Source organism: Antrostomus carolinensis, unplaced genomic scaffold (assembly GCF_000700745.2).
Source record: "Antrostomus carolinensis isolate BGI_N321 unplaced genomic scaffold, ASM70074v2 scaffold6646, whole genome shotgun sequence".
NCBI lineage: Eukaryota > Metazoa > Chordata > Aves > Caprimulgiformes > Caprimulgidae > Antrostomus > Antrostomus carolinensis.
The window spans coordinates 961-22,066 of NW_010319682.1; the positions used below are offsets into that span (position 1 = coordinate 961).

At 35.5% G+C, this 21,106-nt stretch overlaps 1 protein-coding gene across 1 annotated transcript in view; it reads right to left on the reverse strand.

Annotated features, from left to right (window-relative positions):
* Positions 1 to 1,059: 1,059 nt before the first annotated feature.
* The window catches only part of BBS9 (Bardet-Biedl syndrome 9), a gene marked incomplete at its 3' end in the record, with an annotated part of 29,332 nt that continues 9,285 nt past the window's right edge, over positions 1,060 to 21,106 (reverse strand). The window contains exons 5-6 of the mRNA XM_010169330.1: positions 2,286 to 2,528; positions 1,060 to 1,144 (exon numbers count right to left, since the gene is read on the reverse strand). Coding sequence (XP_010167632.1) covers positions 1,060 to 1,144; positions 2,286 to 2,528 — 328 coding nt within the window. The remainder of the gene's footprint in view (positions 1,145 to 2,285; positions 2,529 to 21,106) is intronic.

The window sequence follows — 21,106 nt, forward strand, 5'->3', positions numbered from 1 at the left end:
CAAGCTGGTTAATCAGAAATTCAGAATTTCTGAAGTAAAAAAATATTTAAGTTCAACTGTCATCACTTCTTATATGAACAGCATCAATAATTTTGCTTAAAGAACACAGAATGTGTTAGCAAACATATTGGCATATCTGATATCCAAAGCTGGAAGTGCCATCTTAAAAGTCAAAGGGAAAAAAAGCCAGGCTTGTGGCATTTGTCTGCACGTATGCTTCTCATTTTTGATTAAGTGTATTTAATTTGCAGCATATTTGATGAAGCTTCCAAATTTCTTATTTAAAAATTATGTCTTCTCCTAATTCAAGATGTAGGATTCTGATTGACTTACAGTTTGAAAAAATTCTACAATTAGCCACTGGAAGGAAGACGCTCTCCCAATATTTTACTGTTATACCTGAGATATGCTGAATCTAGCATTTTATGCAGTGTATTTAGTAGACAAGCAATTCTACTGCAGGACCACAGAGAATTAAATTCTCTTCCTCTCAATAGGAGGCAGCTCAAATATTAAACAACTTAATCATAGTTGTTTAAAACTTAATAACCTCCTGAAGACTACTGATTCCACATGTTTTTGACAAAAAGAGTCCAGGATACTGACTATTTACGGAACATTTTTCACTGCTGAGTTTCTCTAAGTACAAAGGACTCTCCAGTAGAATGAGGTTAATTTTTTAAGTCCAATACAAAGTCACAAATAGACTTAATTTAAAAACATAAGCCATATTTCAGGTGTATCTATTTATCTATTTTATTACAGTTTAGGTTCTGTATTACAAACACCACCTTAGAAACAGTTATTTCCAGTACACAGTTTGTTTTGGGTTTTTTGGGGTTTTTTTTTATTCCTCCTTAGAACAACGGTGAGTTTTAAGGCCCAACCTTAAACAACTGAAGATCAAAGAAATCTTCACTGGAATCTTTCCATTGCCTTCAGTGGCAATTGGATCAGGTCCTTTGTCAGCAGACAATGTTTCCATTTGTTAATTAGCATTGGTCTTTTTAACATATATGCAGTGTACCATACAAGTTATGTAAAATAAACAGCTTTTACCGCAAGTCTTTTTCCAGAACTAAGTTTTTGCTGTTCTGTTTCTTGTCTTTCATCAGCATCCGTCGCAAATGCCAGCACTTGGTATCTGTTATGGGAAGTTTTAAAAAGTAAAAAAAATAAAATATATCTTTGCAGTTAATACTCCTACATTAAGTAAAAAAATAAAATATAAACATTATATTATGAGTATACATACACAGAAAAAGCACAACCTAAAAGGATTGTTAGAAAGTCTACTGCAACACATCTATCATCAGCAAAGATGTTAAGACAAATATCACTGAGGATAACAGCTAAGTGTAAAGGCAGAAATTAAACCAAACATTTCTATTCATATTTTATCTCACATTAAAATACATTCAACAGCTAAATACATTAGAGGATAGAAGTCTAGACCACAAAGACAGAAGCAAGAAACCAACATATTTTCAAATTGTTAAATTAGGATTCTAAGAAACAATAAACTTTTGTTCTCTTAAGATTTAAAAAAAACCAAAAAACTCCTAAATTACCCTGAAATACAATTTGCTACAGCTAATAGTTACACTCTCAAGCACATCTGTTAAGTAAACGAAGTGGTTGCAATCCCAGAGATAAAAGCATACTGGCACCAGTATTCTATTAAATTACTTTTTCTTACAACACATATACCTTCTCTGACATAAAGAAAACAATACACGATGTCTATAATCCACTCATGCAATATCCAGAATCTACAAGGCTGTAGGTGTTTGTAAATACACAACTAATACGGGGCCCCACTCATCCCACTTTCTCCAAGGTATTATGAAAGCATCCCCCTTCGTGCACTTGACCATCACTTGCACACTGGATTTAGCACCTATCCCTCAGTCTAGCAGTCAAGGAGGTTAACAAGCCTCTTCTGCAGCTTTGTCAGGTGGATTCCATCTCTCCCCACCAGCCCTCATTCCTTTGAGAGGATCCTCTGATCACAAAAGCCAGTGTCCTATCTCAAATCTCTTCTGAAAACTGAAGAGATTCATCAGACTAACACCTATTTGCATCAAAATTAAAATCCCATTGAAACAACTGGAAGGAACATCTTTCTCAAGCAGTATGGTGTAGCCAGCACTGAAAGCACAGATTAGGCTGAACTCAGAGAGAGAGTAATCATTCAAAAACATACAACATTCTTTTTCTTCTTTCCTGCAACTACCTCTCACCTGCTTTGGGATCCAAAGGAAATAAAAATTAGACATTATGACTTTGAATTTGTTTACATACTAGATAAGAGCACCCAAATATGACATAGTTACTAAGCATGAACACGTACTTGTAACTCTCAACCTGTCGACAAGAAGACACCGTAATGAAAGAATCTGTTCGAGAACTGTAAGTCAAGGGACCAGGCAGAAGAAAACCAGGTAGAAAGCGGCCAAAAGCATAGCTTTCCTGTTCAAACAACATGAGCATCCCATCCATGGACTGTATGCATATCAAATCTCGACCTAAGGAAAGCAAAAGAAAGAAATACAAAGAAAAGAAAGCCATGTTATTTATATAAATTTAACTCTATAATCGTTAGTAAATTAAAAGTGTAGTCGTAAGTAATCCTAACACAAATAAGATTCATTTTAATTAACATGAGTGTTTACTATAAGGAAGAGCACAAAATATTCTAGTCTCAATAATAGCTTACTTAGTAAAATAAACAAACTAGACTTTGTGAATAACATTCAGAATACACTAAGAGCAACAAAAGAGTTAATGTTTTCTTTCAACCCAAAATTTCTAAAGATAGAACTATTACAATTTCAGTTAAAAGAAATGTTTCAATACTCCTCAAACACCAAATTATTCTGGTTCTTAAATGCCTCTACACCTTACGAGCAGTCATAACAACGGTGATCTAAAAATAACCTATTCTACTTTTTCAAGTCTACTTAAGCAATATAACAGAAAGTCCTACGAATATGTATTATTGTGAAAATAATCCAATGGTAAGGTTTTCTACTCTTTGCATTCACATCATCTGTCTTCAAAGAAAGAAAAAGCAAAACAGGTCCACTCTGTTACCAACAAGACCAAAAAAAAAAAAAATCAAATAAAAAAATCCAGTTTGGAGTAAACTACTTCAACCCTCGTCCATTATCTAGCAGCATCCACACATGGTTTAAGACATGACTTGCCATGCCCCAAGTCTGACAATCTAAATTCAAAGTCTCATTTGGAAGACTTCTGAGAACAGAAGCTGACTACACAGTTTGCACTTCATATGCGAGGGTAACAATTCAAACCAACAATATTTTGCACGCATTCAGAGAGAGCTATACCAGCAAGACTAACACCCTCTGAACTTGATAGAAGTAACTCTCCTGAACTCAGAGATAAGCTCCTGTCTGGCAAACACAACATGAAATACTTGTAATTCAAAATGTCTATTCTCCTCCATTAAAATACTCCATTGTATCTTGGGAATTATTCTACATGCATGGAAGACCCAAATAAATTGTCTGTTCACTGAAGTTCATCCTCAATCTTTTAAGGACTGTTTTCTAACATAAGAAGATGAAGCACAACAAAAATAGACTAAAACTTCATTCTTAACTTTAGATAAAGGTAACAAGGTCAGAGAGATATTCAATACCTGAAAAAGCAACAAATGTAAAGTACAGCACAAAACATTGTTCATCTCCATTGTGATTCTTCACAGAAATTTTAAATATTTAAAAACAAACAGTACTGTAATAGGTCAGCAGTACATCACATTACTTGTCCTTGTGATTAAAACATAAAATAAAAAATTAGCTTAGGCTAAGAACAGAAAAAATGATAGGAAGGTAAAGCCGCTGGGTCTTTTCCACTTGCCCTCTCTCAAGCCTTTTTTCATATTTTTCCATTTTCTAAAAATCAAGCTCTCCCATCTTTCTTTCCAGATTCTGCACATAATTCACTACATGCTCTACCAATGCTGTTGCAAACATCATCCATTTGATAGGAAGAGCATTTGAAAGTGTAGTTAATGTTCATTTGGTAAAGGAAAAGTTGAACTCTCAGTTTCCACTGAAAAACTTAAAATACTTCAGTCCTTCACACAAATGATTATATAGACAGAACTGCAAAACAATTTCAATAGTGTAATTTTAGGAACATTGATGGCATTTCAAGCACTTAATCACAACACCTGCTTCTTTCTTTATGTTCGACATAGAACTTTTCTGAAAACCTTAAAGGTCATTCTTATTTAATGGAGTTTTGTTGGTTTTGTCTGTTTGAAAACTCCTAAAGTGCATACATTTTTAGGGATAACATTAACTGACAATATCAAACACTTGAATTTTGCTTTAGCAATGTAGTAATAACATTTCTAATTGACAAATTCACATATTAAAATATAGAAGAGAACTTTATTCAATATTAGAAAAATTCCTTATTCCTTATTAAACATGAGAGAAGTATTCCATTAATCAATGATCCTTGATTGCTTCAAAAAGAAACTTAGCTGAGAAACTATGAAAACTCATTTCCCTAAGATGAAAAATGTCAGAATCTGTAGTAATTAACTAAGATGTTATACAAAAGTAATTCAACATGGAAATCGTTAAAGCACTGTTCAAAAGTAGCCAGACTGAGATTTTGCCTGATCCTGAAGTCAAATCAATTTATCTTTGGATTTTTTCTACCACTGCAAGTGAGAAAATTTAAATACATCATCTTTATAGCAGCTCATTAAACCAGTGACCACTTGTCACTAGCAACTCCAATTTGACGATTTAAGTCTCAAAAGTTTAATCTATAACATTCTGGTTTGTACCACTATGCTGGAAACTTGAAACATTTTAAATGTTTCCTCTTCTACGTGCAGATTAAAGTCATGCATCCTTCTGTGAAATGTAAACTCTTTACCTCTGTTAACAGCAAATATTTCAATGAAGAAATGTTTCCTGTGACTAACGCAATAATTTTTGAGAGAATTATGGCTTTGACATAGATCTCCATAAACATTTTCTAAACAGACCAATTATTTTAGAGTTATGATTTTCCTAAGATTTTCTACACAGGCTTTTTAAATTATAAAGCAGAGTCTAGGGCTTCTGTTCAATCATAGAATTTATTGGTTATAAAATTAGAAACATATTCTACAGTATACAGATTAGATATGCATATACATGCACCTCAAACACATAACTAGTATGTTTCCTCCAAAATGATTTGCATAAAGCAGCGTGCTGGTTTGTGCTGGCACAGAGTTAACTCTCTTCACAGTAGCTAGTGTGGGGCTGTGCTCTGGATTTGTGCTGAAAACAGTGTTGATAATGCAGAGATGTTTTCGTTACTGCTGAGCAGAGCTTACACAGAGTCAAGGACCTTTCTGCTTCCCACATCATCCCACCAGCGAGGAGGCTGGGGGTACACAAGAGGTTGGGAAGGGACACAGCCAGGACAGCTGACTCCAGCTGACGAAAGGGATATTCCAGAGCAAATGGCATCATGCCCAGCATATACAGCTGGGGGGAAAAGAAGGGGAGGGACATTTGAAGTGATTGCATTTGTCTCCCTAACTAACCATTAGGCATGACAGAGGGGTGCTTTCCTGGAGATGGATGAAGATCTGCCTGTTGATGGGAAGCAGTGAACGAATTCCTTGTTTTGTTTTGCTTGTTTTACCTATTAAACTGTCTTTGTCTCAACCCACAAGTTTTCTCATTTTTACCCTTCTCTCCCCTATCCCACACCAGGGGGAGTGAGCAAGTGGCTGTGTGGTGCTTAGTTGCCAGCTGGGGTTAAATCATGACAAGCAGCTTTATTAAGTATTTAAGAATCATTTACCCTCTTAAAGATTCTTCACAGGACATTTCAGAACTGTTTGGTTTATTCGTAACTTGTAGCTGACATTCTGCACCTGAAATATGTGGTATTCAAGAGGTCACAGCAACTACTGATCATAGTCAGAATGAACATTTGGTTTGCTGCTTATACCAAGTGTCTCTGAAGTACTAGTCAAGAATACTGCAATGACTTCATTAACATATGATTCAGAAATTAATGACAGTGATCTACAAATAAGTACCTTATATGTTTCAATTAAAAAAATAAAGCAAGATGCATATGTGAATTTGAAATTTATTTAACATCAAGGTTCCTACAATTCTGAATGTCCTGCTTTTCTTCACTAACAGTTGACACTAGCATTAGTGTAAATAAATAAAAGAAAAATAATGTGTTCATAAAAGAATTGTAGCAACTATACAAGTTCAAAGAGTATCACGTGCAGCACATTAAGGCTGTGAGTAGACAAATGAGTAAAACCAATCTGCTACTGCTGGCAGGAGCAGTTCTGCTCACCTCCCTCTCTCTGGGCCTCCAGCTCCCTCTGCTCAGGTCACATAGTTCCTCCCCACTCCCAAGCCAGATCTGGTACTTATATCTGATGGCTGTTGAGCTGATAGCAGGACACCATCCTGAATTTGTAATTTTTAAAAAAAAGTTTCAGATGAGTGAATCACCACCTCACACAAATAACCCCATACAAGCTTAGCAACTGCCAAGGGTGACCTGGAAAGTATCAAGACTGATATGGCCAAATGTCGCAAACCAAAACCTAGGGACATACCACAGCAAGTCCAGTAAAGGCCACAAAGATTATTAAGGAACTAGTGCATCTTTCAGATGAGGAGAAGCTAGAGAGCTGAGGTTGTTCAGCCTGGAGAAGAGATGGCTCAGGGGGAATCTCACCAATGTGCATAAATACCTAATGGGAGAGAATTAATGAGAGCGAGACAGACTCTTCTGTGTGGCACCCAGTTACAGAACAAGAGTCAACAGGAACAGGATTTAATCCTATCACACACTCCTGATCAGCAGACAGTGGAAACTATTAGAGAAACTTGAGATGTTTTGCACTAGTATGCTATCAACTTTAATGATATAATTTAATTTAACTTTAACAACCCAGCTTCCACTTCCTAAGAGTTGCTGACATTATTATCACACTGCTGATACAGTCTAGGAAAAGTGTGAGTTAGCCAACTGTATAAAATTATGAGTAACCAGTAAAAGTACAGAGAAACTTGTACAAACACTGATAACTAGTAAAAGGTGCTAGTTTAGGTATAGTTATCTTAAAGTAAAGTTATCGGCAACTACAAATAACCAGTGGCATTTTTATTTGGCTTGCAAGAAAACAGTGCTTCATAATCCAGGTGTCTATATGACCATGATTATTCTACACCTGTTAGCTCAAAAATCACATAACATTTGCATTCAGCATTCAAAGCCATACTGAAAATCCTCTCAACACTTTACATTAGCTAACTGTTTGGTTCCACTTCTATTTTACACCTTTAGCAAGAATATGACCCTGGAAGTCTGGGAGCAGAGGGCCTTCAACTCCCCTTCCACAGTTTCCTATGGATTTTCCTACCCTCAGCAGTGTGCTAAGGAAGAAAGGTGCAGCTGTTTGCCCTATTTCAAGAACCTTAACTTTCATTATCTAGCTTCAGTGAACTTCTTGGTACCTGAAACCTGAAGACAAAAAGATTACAGACATCAGCTTTAAAAAGTTTTTTTTAAAGTCACAGTAGTAGAACACGTGTACTTTGCTTCTTAAGGCTTCTTATTTTTCATATTTTCTTCCTTAGAAAGATATAGGTAAAACCAGGGGGGAAAAAAATTTGTGCATAAAATAATTTAAGTCACAAAAAAATTATAGCAGTAATTATATTTAAATTTTTGCCATACTGCTATTCTACTGTTTTGAAAAGTTCTGAATATTGCTTGATATATCATAAAATTAAAAATAAAAGATATTTAATTGTAAAGTGAATGCCCTTACTAACACAGGAATCTTATGTATTTTTCTAATATTTTTCAAATATATTTTTCAGGTACTTCTCATTATACTGACGGTAGTGAAAAAACTACCTTTTTAGTTAGCTTATAATTGCAACCTTCAGGGATTAAACTTGTATAAAATATACAGTTTAATTGTTAATTTCTGTTCTTCAGACACAATTGACATGCAGTAGTAATCTAGTAGACATATTACAACTCCAATAACAAAAAGTAAAGGTCAGTAGAGGTGTTGAGTACTGCTTAAGTAACAAGTTGTAATAGCTTCTGCTTTCATGTGTATTATGAATATCAATCTTATTCTTACCAATTTCATTACACCTTGAAGATGATGAATAGAAAAACTATAGCACCTTGTGCAATATACACGAAGCTACATGTCATATCGGACATGGAAGCATTCATCTTTAACATTCATAATCCCTAATCACACACAAGTATCATTGTTCGAGTATCTCCTGTTTTAACAGTAGTGATATGATTGAATATAACATGACATAATATAATAAGTTATTTAGAGCACTCCAATGGTCTCCAAGCATGCTGCAGTACTAAATCACACTGTCTGAAGAAACAAATATACATCAGGCACCTAAGACTGAATCAGTAATGACTCTTTTTGCCTTTAAGAACACAGTATCACTTCTTAATATACCTGCCACTTTGTTCATCATATTTATGTTGTTCCTACTCACTAATCTTTAAATTCAGATTTTTAACTACCTTGTACTAGTGGATCAAACTCCAGTTATCCAAACTACTATACGTAAAGTGTAATTAAAGACAATTAAATTCTGTATGAACTTTTATTTCCCAGTTTTTCATACGTCATCTTATTTCCTTTGGCTATTTGTTTTTAAAGTGTAGCTGGTGAATGGAGTTTTTATGTTTCACTTTAAGAAATGCAGTCTTCCAACAACTCAGCCAGAAATGTCCATTTCAAATAAGCTTATTGCAGCCAGTTGGCTTTCCCAGTGACATATTTATAAAGTGAAAATATAACCCATAGTGTTCTCTGCAGATCAGATGGAATCACTTAGTGTACTCTACATAGTTTCAGCAGCTTGTGCCTCAAGAGGAATGTCCCTCAGACAGAAAGTGTTACTTTTAAGCACAAGTCCAGCTACTGTTGTTTTGTAGTTTTGTTATTCTAGCATGATAGGAATAAATTTACTTCACATTTTTAAACCACAACGTATTTTTAGAACTAATACAACCCCAAAATGAGAGACAGGTGGTAGCTCTTTGAAATAAACTTCTAATTAAAGCTATTTTGGAGCTCAAGTTTTTTGCATGTTAATGATTTCCTCTACTCTGAGCCTCCCCTCTGGCACCAAATCATTTTCATAAGAAAATTTTCATTTCATATTATGCAATCACAAGGCCTGAGCACCATGTGAAATCATGCAACGAGAACTAACAGTATCAAATAAGATAGATTAGAAATCAGAAAAAGCTTCATAAAGTTACAGATTTTATGGAGACGTCGGCAGAGGTAACTTTACTGCCTTTAATAGTAATCAAAAACTTCAGTCAAAAGCCTCCTGTGGAAGGAAGCATCAATGACATGAAAATAAAAGGTAAATTGTCATTTATAAGACACCCAGGAATCTAAGGGCCCTTTAATGATACATGGGAAATGTTTTCTGAATTTGACAAAAGAAAAGTTAAATCCACACTGCATTGAGCAGTGAAGTGATGAACACAAATTGTATTGGCACACACTGGAACAGAAATTACTGTCCTGACTTCAAGCAAGCAAATACATTTTCCTTTACCTTCAGCATTGACATTTGCCCCCCTAAATTTCTCCCAGCATAGAGAACAAAGTATCCTCCAGTTCAAACCCATTTTGGAGAATTCAACTTGCTGCTGAGTGTAGCTCCTGAAGCAAAACAGATCTGGGTCAATTGTGAAAAAAGCACTTCAAGAATCACTTCTGACTAATGGAAAAACCATTTGAAAATATGTCAGGCACTTCTCAAAACAATGTCTGCCTAGTAAAAGGCAAGTCTTCAGTTACTTCCCTAACCCCAAGCAGGAAGCACATGTCAGTGTACATTCAGAAAGAACTCTGAATTGACTAGCTTGGTGGTCTGGTGGCTGCTCATTGCGTTACTACAGAAAAGATCAAAGTTCAAGATTTCATCAGCTGCAGCCATTCACTCCAGGCCAGAGGATCTGACAGCATCGCCAAGGCAGTGCAATACCCTGAACACACGTGAAGAAGAAAAGGAAAAGTGCCCTGCATTGCTCAGTGCTAATGCAGGTACCCATCCCAAACGATGCACAAAGTGTACATGTGTTCCAGCTGAGATTTACTAAGTGCTCTTCTGCTGGAATTGAAAAATCACTCCAACAGGAAGGAAATAAAAATAGAGAAGTGGTTAGGAGTTTAAGAGAAACTAAGGAAAGTGTTTAAGGAAAACACTAAATCCTTATTCTACTGATATTAGCTTTAATTATTTACTAATCCCTTCCAGATATTAAAGTATTGCAGTAAAACACGTTCACAAGTCCCAATACAAGAGAATTTCTCTCTGCAACAGCCCACTCTGTAAGAAGCCTCCCTGGTCAAGACACAGTAAAGCACACAGTCAGAGCTGCCATGAGCAAAAGAATCTTGTGGCTTCTCTCCGTCATCATACTTGCAGATATCTTCCTGCCATAAAGTATAAGGAGGATTTTAGATTGTGTGGTGGTTTAACTTGGCTGGAAGCAAAACACCATACAGCCACTCGCTCACTCACTCTCTCCCCTCCCAGGGAACAGGGGAGAGAATTGAAGGGGTAAAGGTAAGGAGACTCAGTGGTGGAGATGAGAACAATTTAATAATTGAAATAAAACAAAACTTAAAATAATAATGACAATAATAATGGTAATAATAGCAATAACAGAACATACAAATGAGCGATACACAGTGCAATTGTTCACCACCCACCGACCAAGCCTGGTCTGTTCCGGGATAACAATCCCAGAGGAGCAACAATCCCAGAAGAGACAGAGCATTCCAGTCAACCCTCATTAATATACTGAACATGACGTTCTACGATATGGAATATCCCACTCACATATCCAAATGCCAATTTGGGTTTGCTAATTTTCCTATGCCCCCCCCGCCACGCCCTTTGCACCTGCAGACTAGCAAAACACGGGAAAGTTGGAAAGTCTTTCAATAACAATTAAAAGCATTAGTATGTTATCAATGCTATTCTCATAACACATCCCACGCTGAAACCAAAACAAAGTGCTATTCTAGCTCCTAGGAAGAAAATTATCTCTATTCCAGTCAAAAACCAGGACAGATGGGAAGGGAATCTTGAACTATTAAAGCATCTGCAAAGGCAAATCATCCCTCACTCACACAATCAATCCTTCAGAGACCTGTGATATACTCCTTTATTCTCAATCCAACTCTTACCACAGAAGATGACATAGTTAAATTATGCAATTTGGGAACGATCTCTTTAAACCTCATATTAACTTGAGGTGGTGGAAGGACCCTTAGGAAAAACACCAATATGGTTCAAAGGAGCACAAAAGACTGACATGCAGTATAGACATCCAAAAGTATCATAGCTGCAACGCCCAGCACACAAAAGTTCCTACTGAAAGAAACCTAGTATTTGGCACTGTGCAGACATAGGAGGTAAAGTCTCCTCCCCTAAGCAGATTACAGTATTAAAAGTTGTTTATTACAACCTTTGTATTAAGTGAAGAATTTTTCCCGCATTCAGAAGTGGATGTTTCTATTAAGAGCAAGAAATAGACTCAGTAAAAATATTCAGGCAGCTGTGAAAGCAGTAGCACAAAGTTTTTATTTTTTCAATACAGCAGATTAATTATAGACAGTAGAAATAGAGAGAGTCTTGAATATTAGCTGTGCATGGGAGAACGGCTGTATGTATAGATGTAGCCTGAATAATGACGATTCATGAAGAAATGGTAGAATTATTTTTCCTTAAATTCTGCTTCTTGCTTTAACTCATTGAATAACTACTTTTCAAGCCATGGCAACTGCAGAAATCTTTTTTGAAGCCCCTGCATTCATAGAGGCATTACAATAACGACATATGCTTTTTCTAAAGAAGACAGGAGAAATACTAGTCTGTGAACCTTTCCAATGTCAAGCTGCCCTCATCTGAAGTTATACACTTATCATATATTATATAAATATTACGGAACATCTTACTCAACTAGCAAATCTCCCATAAATAAAAATGAAAGAGACAAGTACTGTCAGCAGTTGCCTTTCCAAATCATTAGCCCTTGACTGAATAGTTATTTAAGGCACGTGGATGTTTTCAATGAATCACAAATCAATAGCAGACCTTTCACTGAACTCAATTAAAGTTGAATATAGGCTCTACTCTGCAATATTTTAGGTACTTTCAAAAGTTATCAGTCAGATCTTAAGTCACCATCATACAATAAATCTACCATCTTTAAAATTATATTTAAGACAGATCAGCACACTTCTAACCAAACAGAATAATAAAATCCCGCTGTTAAACCCAGTGAAAGTCCCCATCTTTTCTCCTACTTCTCCATTTCTAGTCTCCTTAGAGTAAGAAGCTTCACAATTCCCAAAGCACTTTGATTCTTTACTCATTTTTTGAGATAGAACTGTTGAAGATACCTGCTGAAGAATGCTCTCCAGAATAATTCAAATCACATTCAAAGAACTCATTAAAAATAGTTTATAACAAAGTCTAACCAGTTGAAGCTTACAACACAAAACTGGGAGTTGACTTTACAGAATTTTAGATGGGACATCTCTACCTCTTCAAGAAGTTTCAAATATCCCATTAAAATTAGAAATAAACAGCTTGACTAAACATCCTGAAGAACAACAGTAAAGCACAGCCACTTTTCACACTCAGATCATTTGTCTATAGATATGCTAGCCTAGTAACCAACAGAGAAAAAGGACTAACTCTTACTTTGTGGTAAAAAAAAAATAAAATAAAATAAATCACTATCCCTATTGGCTTCCTTCTTGACAATCTCAGAAAAGATACCATAGATTTAACAAGCAGGAAAAATTTGTTATCTTGTATTTTAAGACTGTTGGAAGCACACTGCAAATACTCAAATGATCTTATTACTTTGACACTGACCTTGAAAAATATTATTTTCCTACTTTTGCAGGTAAGCAAGATGACACACATTTTCATTCCAATCAATCTTCATGCTAAAGAGCAGCTACATACATTTTATTTCTGCCATAATCCTTCCTTATTCATGTTTATCCTTATTAAACCATGCTCATAATCAGTCATGTTAAAGAAATGCAAAAATTTAGCAAGGCTGTAGCATTATTTCTTTAAGTTATGAACACTCTTGTCTGATCTGACCTTACACAAGAGGCAACAAAGCAACCAACCACAGCAATACGTGGTGAAGTTACACATTAATTTTGTGCCAAAAATGAATTTTGAATCCATAACTAAAAATTTTCCTTTTTATCTGCTAAACTTTTTTTTTTTTTTGTGCTGATTGGTTTTTTAAACCCCTCAGAATTCTCCAGTTTCCTCTAAAACTTTCAAACTTTGCCACCTGAAATGACAGCGTAGGACAGCACCAGCCCCTAAACTTTTAGTAGGCAGAAGCTCTGCTACTTAGCAAAAACTATAATTAATGTAAGCTCATGTCTCATTGACCAAAGCCTGCATTACTGTCCAGGGGAAAACATGGCAGTCCTACACAAGTGTATAAAATGAAGTTTACCAAAAATGTTCTTTTTTTTCCCAGCTTCTTGAATTTCTAGTGATTTGGTAAACTTTTAAAAATTTTATTTATCTGCATATGCACAGCTGTCCAAGTTTCCCAATGATAAACCTATCAACAAGGATTAGAACAAGTTGTGACCACAATCAGCACCAACTGGATACCACAAAATTAGAATTCTCCTCATGAATCTAAAGTAAAAATACCTTGTCACATTTTCACCGATTTTTCACTCCTCTTGCTAATCTGTTCCCTCTCACTTTTGATACAGACAAACTGTATTAATTGTTTTTGCTTCTCATTCTTTTCTGTGCTTGGAGGATACACTCAGACCTACTCACCACTACCCAAAAATCTCCACAAAAATCTCTCTTAAATGATGTACCAGAGTGATTTCTAGTAGGAATGACTTGCACCAAAGCTAATAACTCAAAGTACAATTAGCAGAAAGCATCGTAGCTTGTACAAGATATATTGCACCCCTCTAGGAAAAGCAACTAACAAGGGTTTGGTGACCTTCCAAATGAATTTCTATAGGTTAGAGACTTTTTGTAATGGAATAGTCACAGATGAACACTAGAAAAATATGCAAAAGCTACATACACACATTTCTGAAAGATCCTTTGAGAAGACAAAACACACTAAATAGTTAGAAACTAAAACTGCATTATTTTCAATGAAAAAATATGGGGCAGTAAACAACTTTGATAGTCAAATGCATCCACATGAAATGCTGGGACATTTAATAAGAAAGTACACATGTAAATAATAAAGCTGTACATAGGTTTGAAGTAATAGAAAATCAATCATGCCAAACTATTTATTAGGGTAATAATATATGCTGCATTTCTAAACTTTAGAGACAGCATCTCTAAACTTAAGTAAAACATCTGATATGATCTCAGACAACTGTCTCACGGGAAACCAGAGAATGGCAGGCAATAGCACTAAGAAGAAGAATCTAGGGATTAGAGTAGGATGATGAATTAAATATGAGTCAACAATATGTCACCAAAAAGATAAATGCAAGATTGGGTCATTATTAATATACGTGAGCTATTAAAAACATATGAGGTAATTATTGTTCTGCTTGGCACTCGCTGCTTCTTGGCAGGAGTACTGCAGAAGCCATAACCCCACATGCAAGATACAAAACTTCTTATACTACCAGTGCACAATGACTGCACACATTTGGGTACCATACTTCAACAAAAGAAATCAGAAAAAGCATCGTATAAAATCTGTTTTGAAAAACAAATCTTTCATTTAAATGCACAGCTGCACCCCCAAAGTTATGTATTTCTACAAATGGTTTTACTTCATTTTAATTACAGTGCTTTGTTTAAACAAAATGCAGATTATATATCTAGCAATTTATAACTGAAACAAAGGTCTGGCATACTGGAGGCAATGGGAGTTATGACTTCAGTTAGGCTATGATCTTACTCATTACTGTTAAAATAAGCTGAGGAAGGTGAAGGAAAGGGATGGTAAGAGATTCAGAGAATGTTTTCCTTGGTTATTTTTCTATTCACATGTTCAATTTAGAGAAGAGGTCCTAACTCCATTATTATAAAAAATACACTAACAGGTTTCCAAAGTTACGTGAGAAACTATTTAGAATTAGTCATCAGCAGATCTATTCCATGAAAAAACTCAGGAAGACCAAGTCTTTCAAATAATCTGTCCTTATCCAGAAGCAATTTAACAGGAATGCAAGTTAAACCTCTGCTCCTTAACAGAAACAGCCAATAAATCAAAGTCCAAATTTATACTGCTGCTGTATTTAAACACAGTCATAAGAATCATTTAACCTTACAGCATAAAACTCAGCTGATAATTTTTTTCTGACTAACACCTAATAAAATTCTTTCTTGCAGAATTGAGGAAAAGTTAAGCGCAGTCTACCTTTCTTATAAAGTTTCCTGTTACAGCGTTGCATGGTTTACACATGTTGTATTTCATTATTAAAAAAATTCCTCTGTATAGCACCTTCTTTGTTGTAACACTCAAACATACTTTGCCTCTAGGCCAATGCTATAATAAAAGTAAAATGAATTCAAGGCCATTTGCTGAGAAAAAGATAGGTTCAAGGTATTTTCACACTTTTTTGTTTGTGAGTTTTTCATGTCAAAGCTGTATATTCTTTTTTCCTTCCCTTTGCTATTGTTTTATTATTTCCTTTTATTAGTACAGTATCCATTGAACAACTTCAAATAAATCTGAACTATTCTGGAAGCCAACTTAAGGCCTTAAGGTGTCAGATTAAAAAACAAATTCCAAAACCTGTGCATTATTTGGGAGATCCAATTCCAAACCATTTATGAACTCATTTGAAGAGGTTATATAAAAACAGGATGAATTCACTGACTATTTAACTATTAGATAATGCAAGTATATTTTGTGGAACCGTGCAAAATGGTAACGCTGCTTTTGCAGTGAAAATAAAAAGACATTATCTATAAGTGAAAATAATTTTAAAATAACTCAGCAACTAAGAAAGCAAGGTTATTAAACTATGCTTTCTCTCTGTCACTAACTAAAGTTAGTATTTTAATCAAGAGTAATCCAATAACTTGTGTGTCCCACTGGTAAGCTACAAATATGTTGTTTCTTTAGTTCTTCAGAAGGAGGTAAAAATCTTAAAAACATAAATTGAAAAAGAAAACTGGAAGTGTTGAGAATGTTCATATACTCAGCTTAACGTACCACTTATGCCCTGGAGAACAATCACAGAACTCAACCTTCACCTGGGAAAGGTCATCCTCCTATTACAGCATGTGATCATTCCCACACTTCCTAAGAACTCCAACCAGTAGCTCAGGAAACCTGCACTTCATACACCAGCCCTCAAAGCATTGAATTTTAATATTCACTCCTTATATACACACTGTTTGTTCACATATGACTACTATCCTGCCCACCATTCATTCTAATGTACGAATCCCCACAGGAAATTTATGTGATAATCTGTAAAACTACCTGAACTTCAAGTAATAGCGCTTTTGTTTTTACTCCAAAGCACTTCTCCATTCTTTATATCATTTCAGCAGAAATTTATTGCATACACTTTCCTCAAACATCACTCACATCGGACTTAAGGCAAACAAAGCAAAGAATGAAACTGTGGCCTGATGTGCACGCTTTTTCTTTTACTACCTTAGAGCATAATACCATCATTTCTTATAAGCAGGCTCCACATCAGTAAATCTCTCTTTTTTAAGAGCAGTCAGGCACAAGTAGTGTATTGACTCTTTCTCAAGATGTCCAAGGACTTAGGCTAGCAGCTAGAAGCTAGATGAGTTGTAATCCATTCAACAGAAACTGGTAATGTAGAAATAAGAATGATTTTCCAAGTTAATGTCTCTCTCAGATTTCACTAAGGGAAGGACAACACACCATGTCTAAATATCCTCACTGTGAACAGGACAAAGTAAAGGCATAGGACAGAGTTTATTTCTGTATGTTGCAGGTGCAAAATTAAGATACCTGCAGCACTAATTATCTAAACATCACATTAGAAAAAGTCTATAAAAATTAATTGTGAAGTAATATGCATTTATTTGCCCTGAGTTAAAAACTAGTTTTGCCTAATGCCAATTGCCTGCAAATCTTCTACTGGACCAATATGCAAATTCATGCAATTTAAGTAAGCAGTTGATAATTATCTCAACTATCTCCAAGTGATTACTCATCTATAAGAAGTTTTAATACTGCCACATGAGGATGGTTCACTGCTATCATTTCATGTAATTGAAGCCAACAAAATGGTAAATTGATTAACCAAAATTTCTGCAAAGCTCAAATAGATCCAATTCAGCATTAATTACAACAACTAGACCCAAGAGATATAAATTCTACCAAAGAGAACAAACATTACATGATTTGGGTAGAACTGTAAATAACAAAATTTAAGAATGGAACAAAACTATGATCAAATTATGTCAATCACAAAATTTAACAACACTAGCTCAAAATTTAATCACTACATATTTAATATAGAAAAAAAAATCTTCTCACTATTTTTCAATAAACATTGTTTTAATTTTAATTAAGATTAAACAATATGTAGAATATTGCTTAAGACTTCAATATTTCTTGATTAATAGCATATTTATCCCTTAAGAACTGAACTGGAGGGACACTGCTGTATCAAGAAGAATAAGAAAGAAAATGAATTCTTAACTAAGACACTATATTCACTTCTTTCATTCTATTCTTTTAATAATCTCAAAAATACCCCGATCATATATCAGAAGCCTTCTATCAGCACCGACTTTCAATCAGCCAAATGAAGTTCCATCATTTAGGGTTTGCCAGCCCAGTACAACATTCTAAACTAATTTACTTCTCCACAAAAATCTTAATACTTTAGAGAAGATATTTGAGAGATGCCATCCTGTTCTAAACCAGCACATCTCATGCTGCGTCTAGTACACACACCGTTGTAAAACCAGCACAGCTGCCTCAGCACCACGTAGCAACCACAAAAGCGTAAGGTGCTCACATTAAAGACACTCAGCTCAGATCTTTAACAGGGTAATAAGGAGAGAGCTTTGCTTTTGGGTGACCAGAGATTCTAAACAAGGCTAAGATGCTCAATGACTTTCTTTCTCACTTCTCTCCCAAACAAAATAATAAACCAGAGTTATGCAAACCATACTCTTGCTATTACAAACTGACCAGGTTCTTTAACGTAATCTTACCCAATAACTTGGCATTTGATTCAGGTATCTTATAAAGACCTACTACAGATGTGAAAACAGAAAATACTTTCCAAGACATTGTAAGTTATCAGCAAACATCACTTTATTTAATGGAAGCTGAATAGTTAATAGAGCAATCTCTGGTGGCAAAATTGCATGATGTTATAACAGTATAACCTGACTTGCTAAAAATTATGTGATGAAATAGGTTATATAAAGTTAAATTTTTGTCAAGTTGAGTCGTCACCATAGGAAGGGCACAATACAAACAATGTATGTGTGCTTTTTCACCTTCATTTTCTTTAAAAAAATTAAATCATAAGAGCTTACAGTAGAGTCATCTCAGGTTCTTTAAAATTTATACTTGAAGTAAAACATGAAGACCGTGCAATCTGTTCATTACTTAAGGGCTGCGACATCTTGTGGCTAGGTGAAGAGTTCACTTGGTTGAAAACCTGTGTTCAGCACTACTAACTCATGGTTTTCAGCATGAATCATCTTTCTAAAAAGACCCATGTTGTAGAACCAGAGCATTGCAACACAAACTCAACTTAGCTCTAAGATCATGAGGAAGAGTTCAGAAATATGAAAAGCAGATATATGCAATTCTACATAACAAAGGCAATGATTTAAAAATGAAGTTCCATTTTTTGAAAATGTGGGCTAACAATACAGACTTGTTAAAATATAAAATGATGCCACTTCTTGATAGTTTCACGTTTGCATTTTAGCACCCGTGTTCAGAGACAGCAAGGACAGTAAAGTTAAAGCAGCAAAGAAACACAAAGTTCTGCATTACAATCATTCCCTTTGCTACAGATTTTTAAAGCTGCAAGTCACAGCTAACTCTACCTATACTGTGCTTAATTTATATTTTCACCTTTGTAGGTTTTTTCCATTTACTTTTTAAAAATATTTCCATTAGGTTTGTGCAGGATTCTAGCTAAAAATATAAAGGACTTCCTTGTTATTTCCCACATCCCTGGCCCATTAGCAGTTTTGCTGCAAGTACAAGTCAAGTTCATTTTGCTTTTGTGCTGAAGTGTGCAACCAACAGAATATATTTTGTTATAATCAATAAAATAATTTTAGCTATAGAGGTTTTCAGAAAGTGCTTTTATGTTTTCTATACTTCACTGGGTGTTGCAGCAAATACACCTGTAGAATCAGTTCAAGTAGAAATGCAGCTTTAGAGATGCAGCCTGCTAACCAATACCTGTAATGAGAGGACCATCTAGTGGTGACAACCACAATTCACACGCTGCAACTTGAAAGACAAATGCACACTGTTCATCTCTGCAAGCCACTGGACAACTTCTCAGTCTTTGGCTTTTTCATTCCAGAGCTTTATTCGTTTCTTTAATTTAGATTTCGACCTTCTATGAAAAACCAAAATAAATGGGTTTGTTGATTGTCTTGATCTGTTCCTACATGAGAACACCTATGTCAATTCTTCCACATGTGAAAGTTGCTCATGGCATTAAATCATTAAACTGAAGACACTAGCAAGAGTGAAGCTGCTAGAAACTAGGCTACAAAATAGGTTTGTTCACCTCACAATTATCTTCTCAGAGAAATCTATAATACCTCTTTTTCTTAACACAAGAGATCAAAAATCACCAGTTGAGAAATGACAGTTGTACTTGGTATGTTTTACATCTTCATCACATTTCAGCTAAACAGATTTGAAGTTTAACAGACCAAATTATAACATAACAAGGGTCTAGATTGCCACAAATTAGCAAGGAAAGGAGAACAAAAACTTATGTTGGAGGAAGCTGGCTGAGAATGTGATACACATCTACTGGTGTTTGTTTATGTATTTCGAGCGTGCTAAACAACTGCAGAGACATTCTTCTCCAGCTACCACAGTAACAGAAGCTGTGAGAAATCCTCCTCCCTAATGAAGCTGCAGAGAGTAGGCACAGGGAGAGCTTTCTGTAAGCACACATTTAACTACAAACAGCCGAAGGAAGCTTAGTGGAGCTTCATAACCAAACCAAAACATAAAACAGTAGTAGAGTATTTGCTTCTAACATTCTGCTTAATTTCTGAAAAGCTTTGATAGTACTCCAGGTCAAACAGTACCGAAGAGAAAAATTTCAGGCAGTTTCTCCTTAAAGACAGGCATCCTAAAGACATTAAGCTCCTCTGTAAATTAGAGAAACAGATTCTACTCCAATAATTCCTAAATCAAACTTCAGTATTATGAAAACTGCAAGTTTGGTCTGAACACCTCTCTGCCTCTTCAGCCCCTGTAAGGATTTAAAGGGAATTGCAGGATTTTCAGCAACTCAGGGAGTTAAGGAACTGCTGGATTGAAACAGAGTTCCCTTCTGTACTTTCACACATACCTTGCTGCCTGCATATGGAAGTATTCCCCAATTTTAGCAGCAGCCATCCTGCCTCAGACTTCCATTCCAGCCTGTTTTACACATCCCTTGGAACCCTACTCATCCCATCCCACCCTGTGGAAGGTTCTTGAGGACAAGAGAGCATGGCTGAGCTCTTTCACCACAGAGTTCTCTATAAAGCAGGGGGCAGCAGTCAGGAACAGGGAAACCTCAGCCACCTTCTTCATTGTTCAGCCTTCCTTTTTCAAAGGAAATTTAATTTTTTTCACAAAGGAATGAGCAGAGGCCACCCAAAGGCCAAAAGAGATGTAGGATGGGAAATGAAAACTACGTGCTGGCTTTACATCCCAGTTTTCAAAATTGACTATGCAACCTTACAGCATCGAGAGACTGACAGAGCATTCAGCATCTCAGTTAAGGTCACAGCTGTAGTGGCCCACTAGA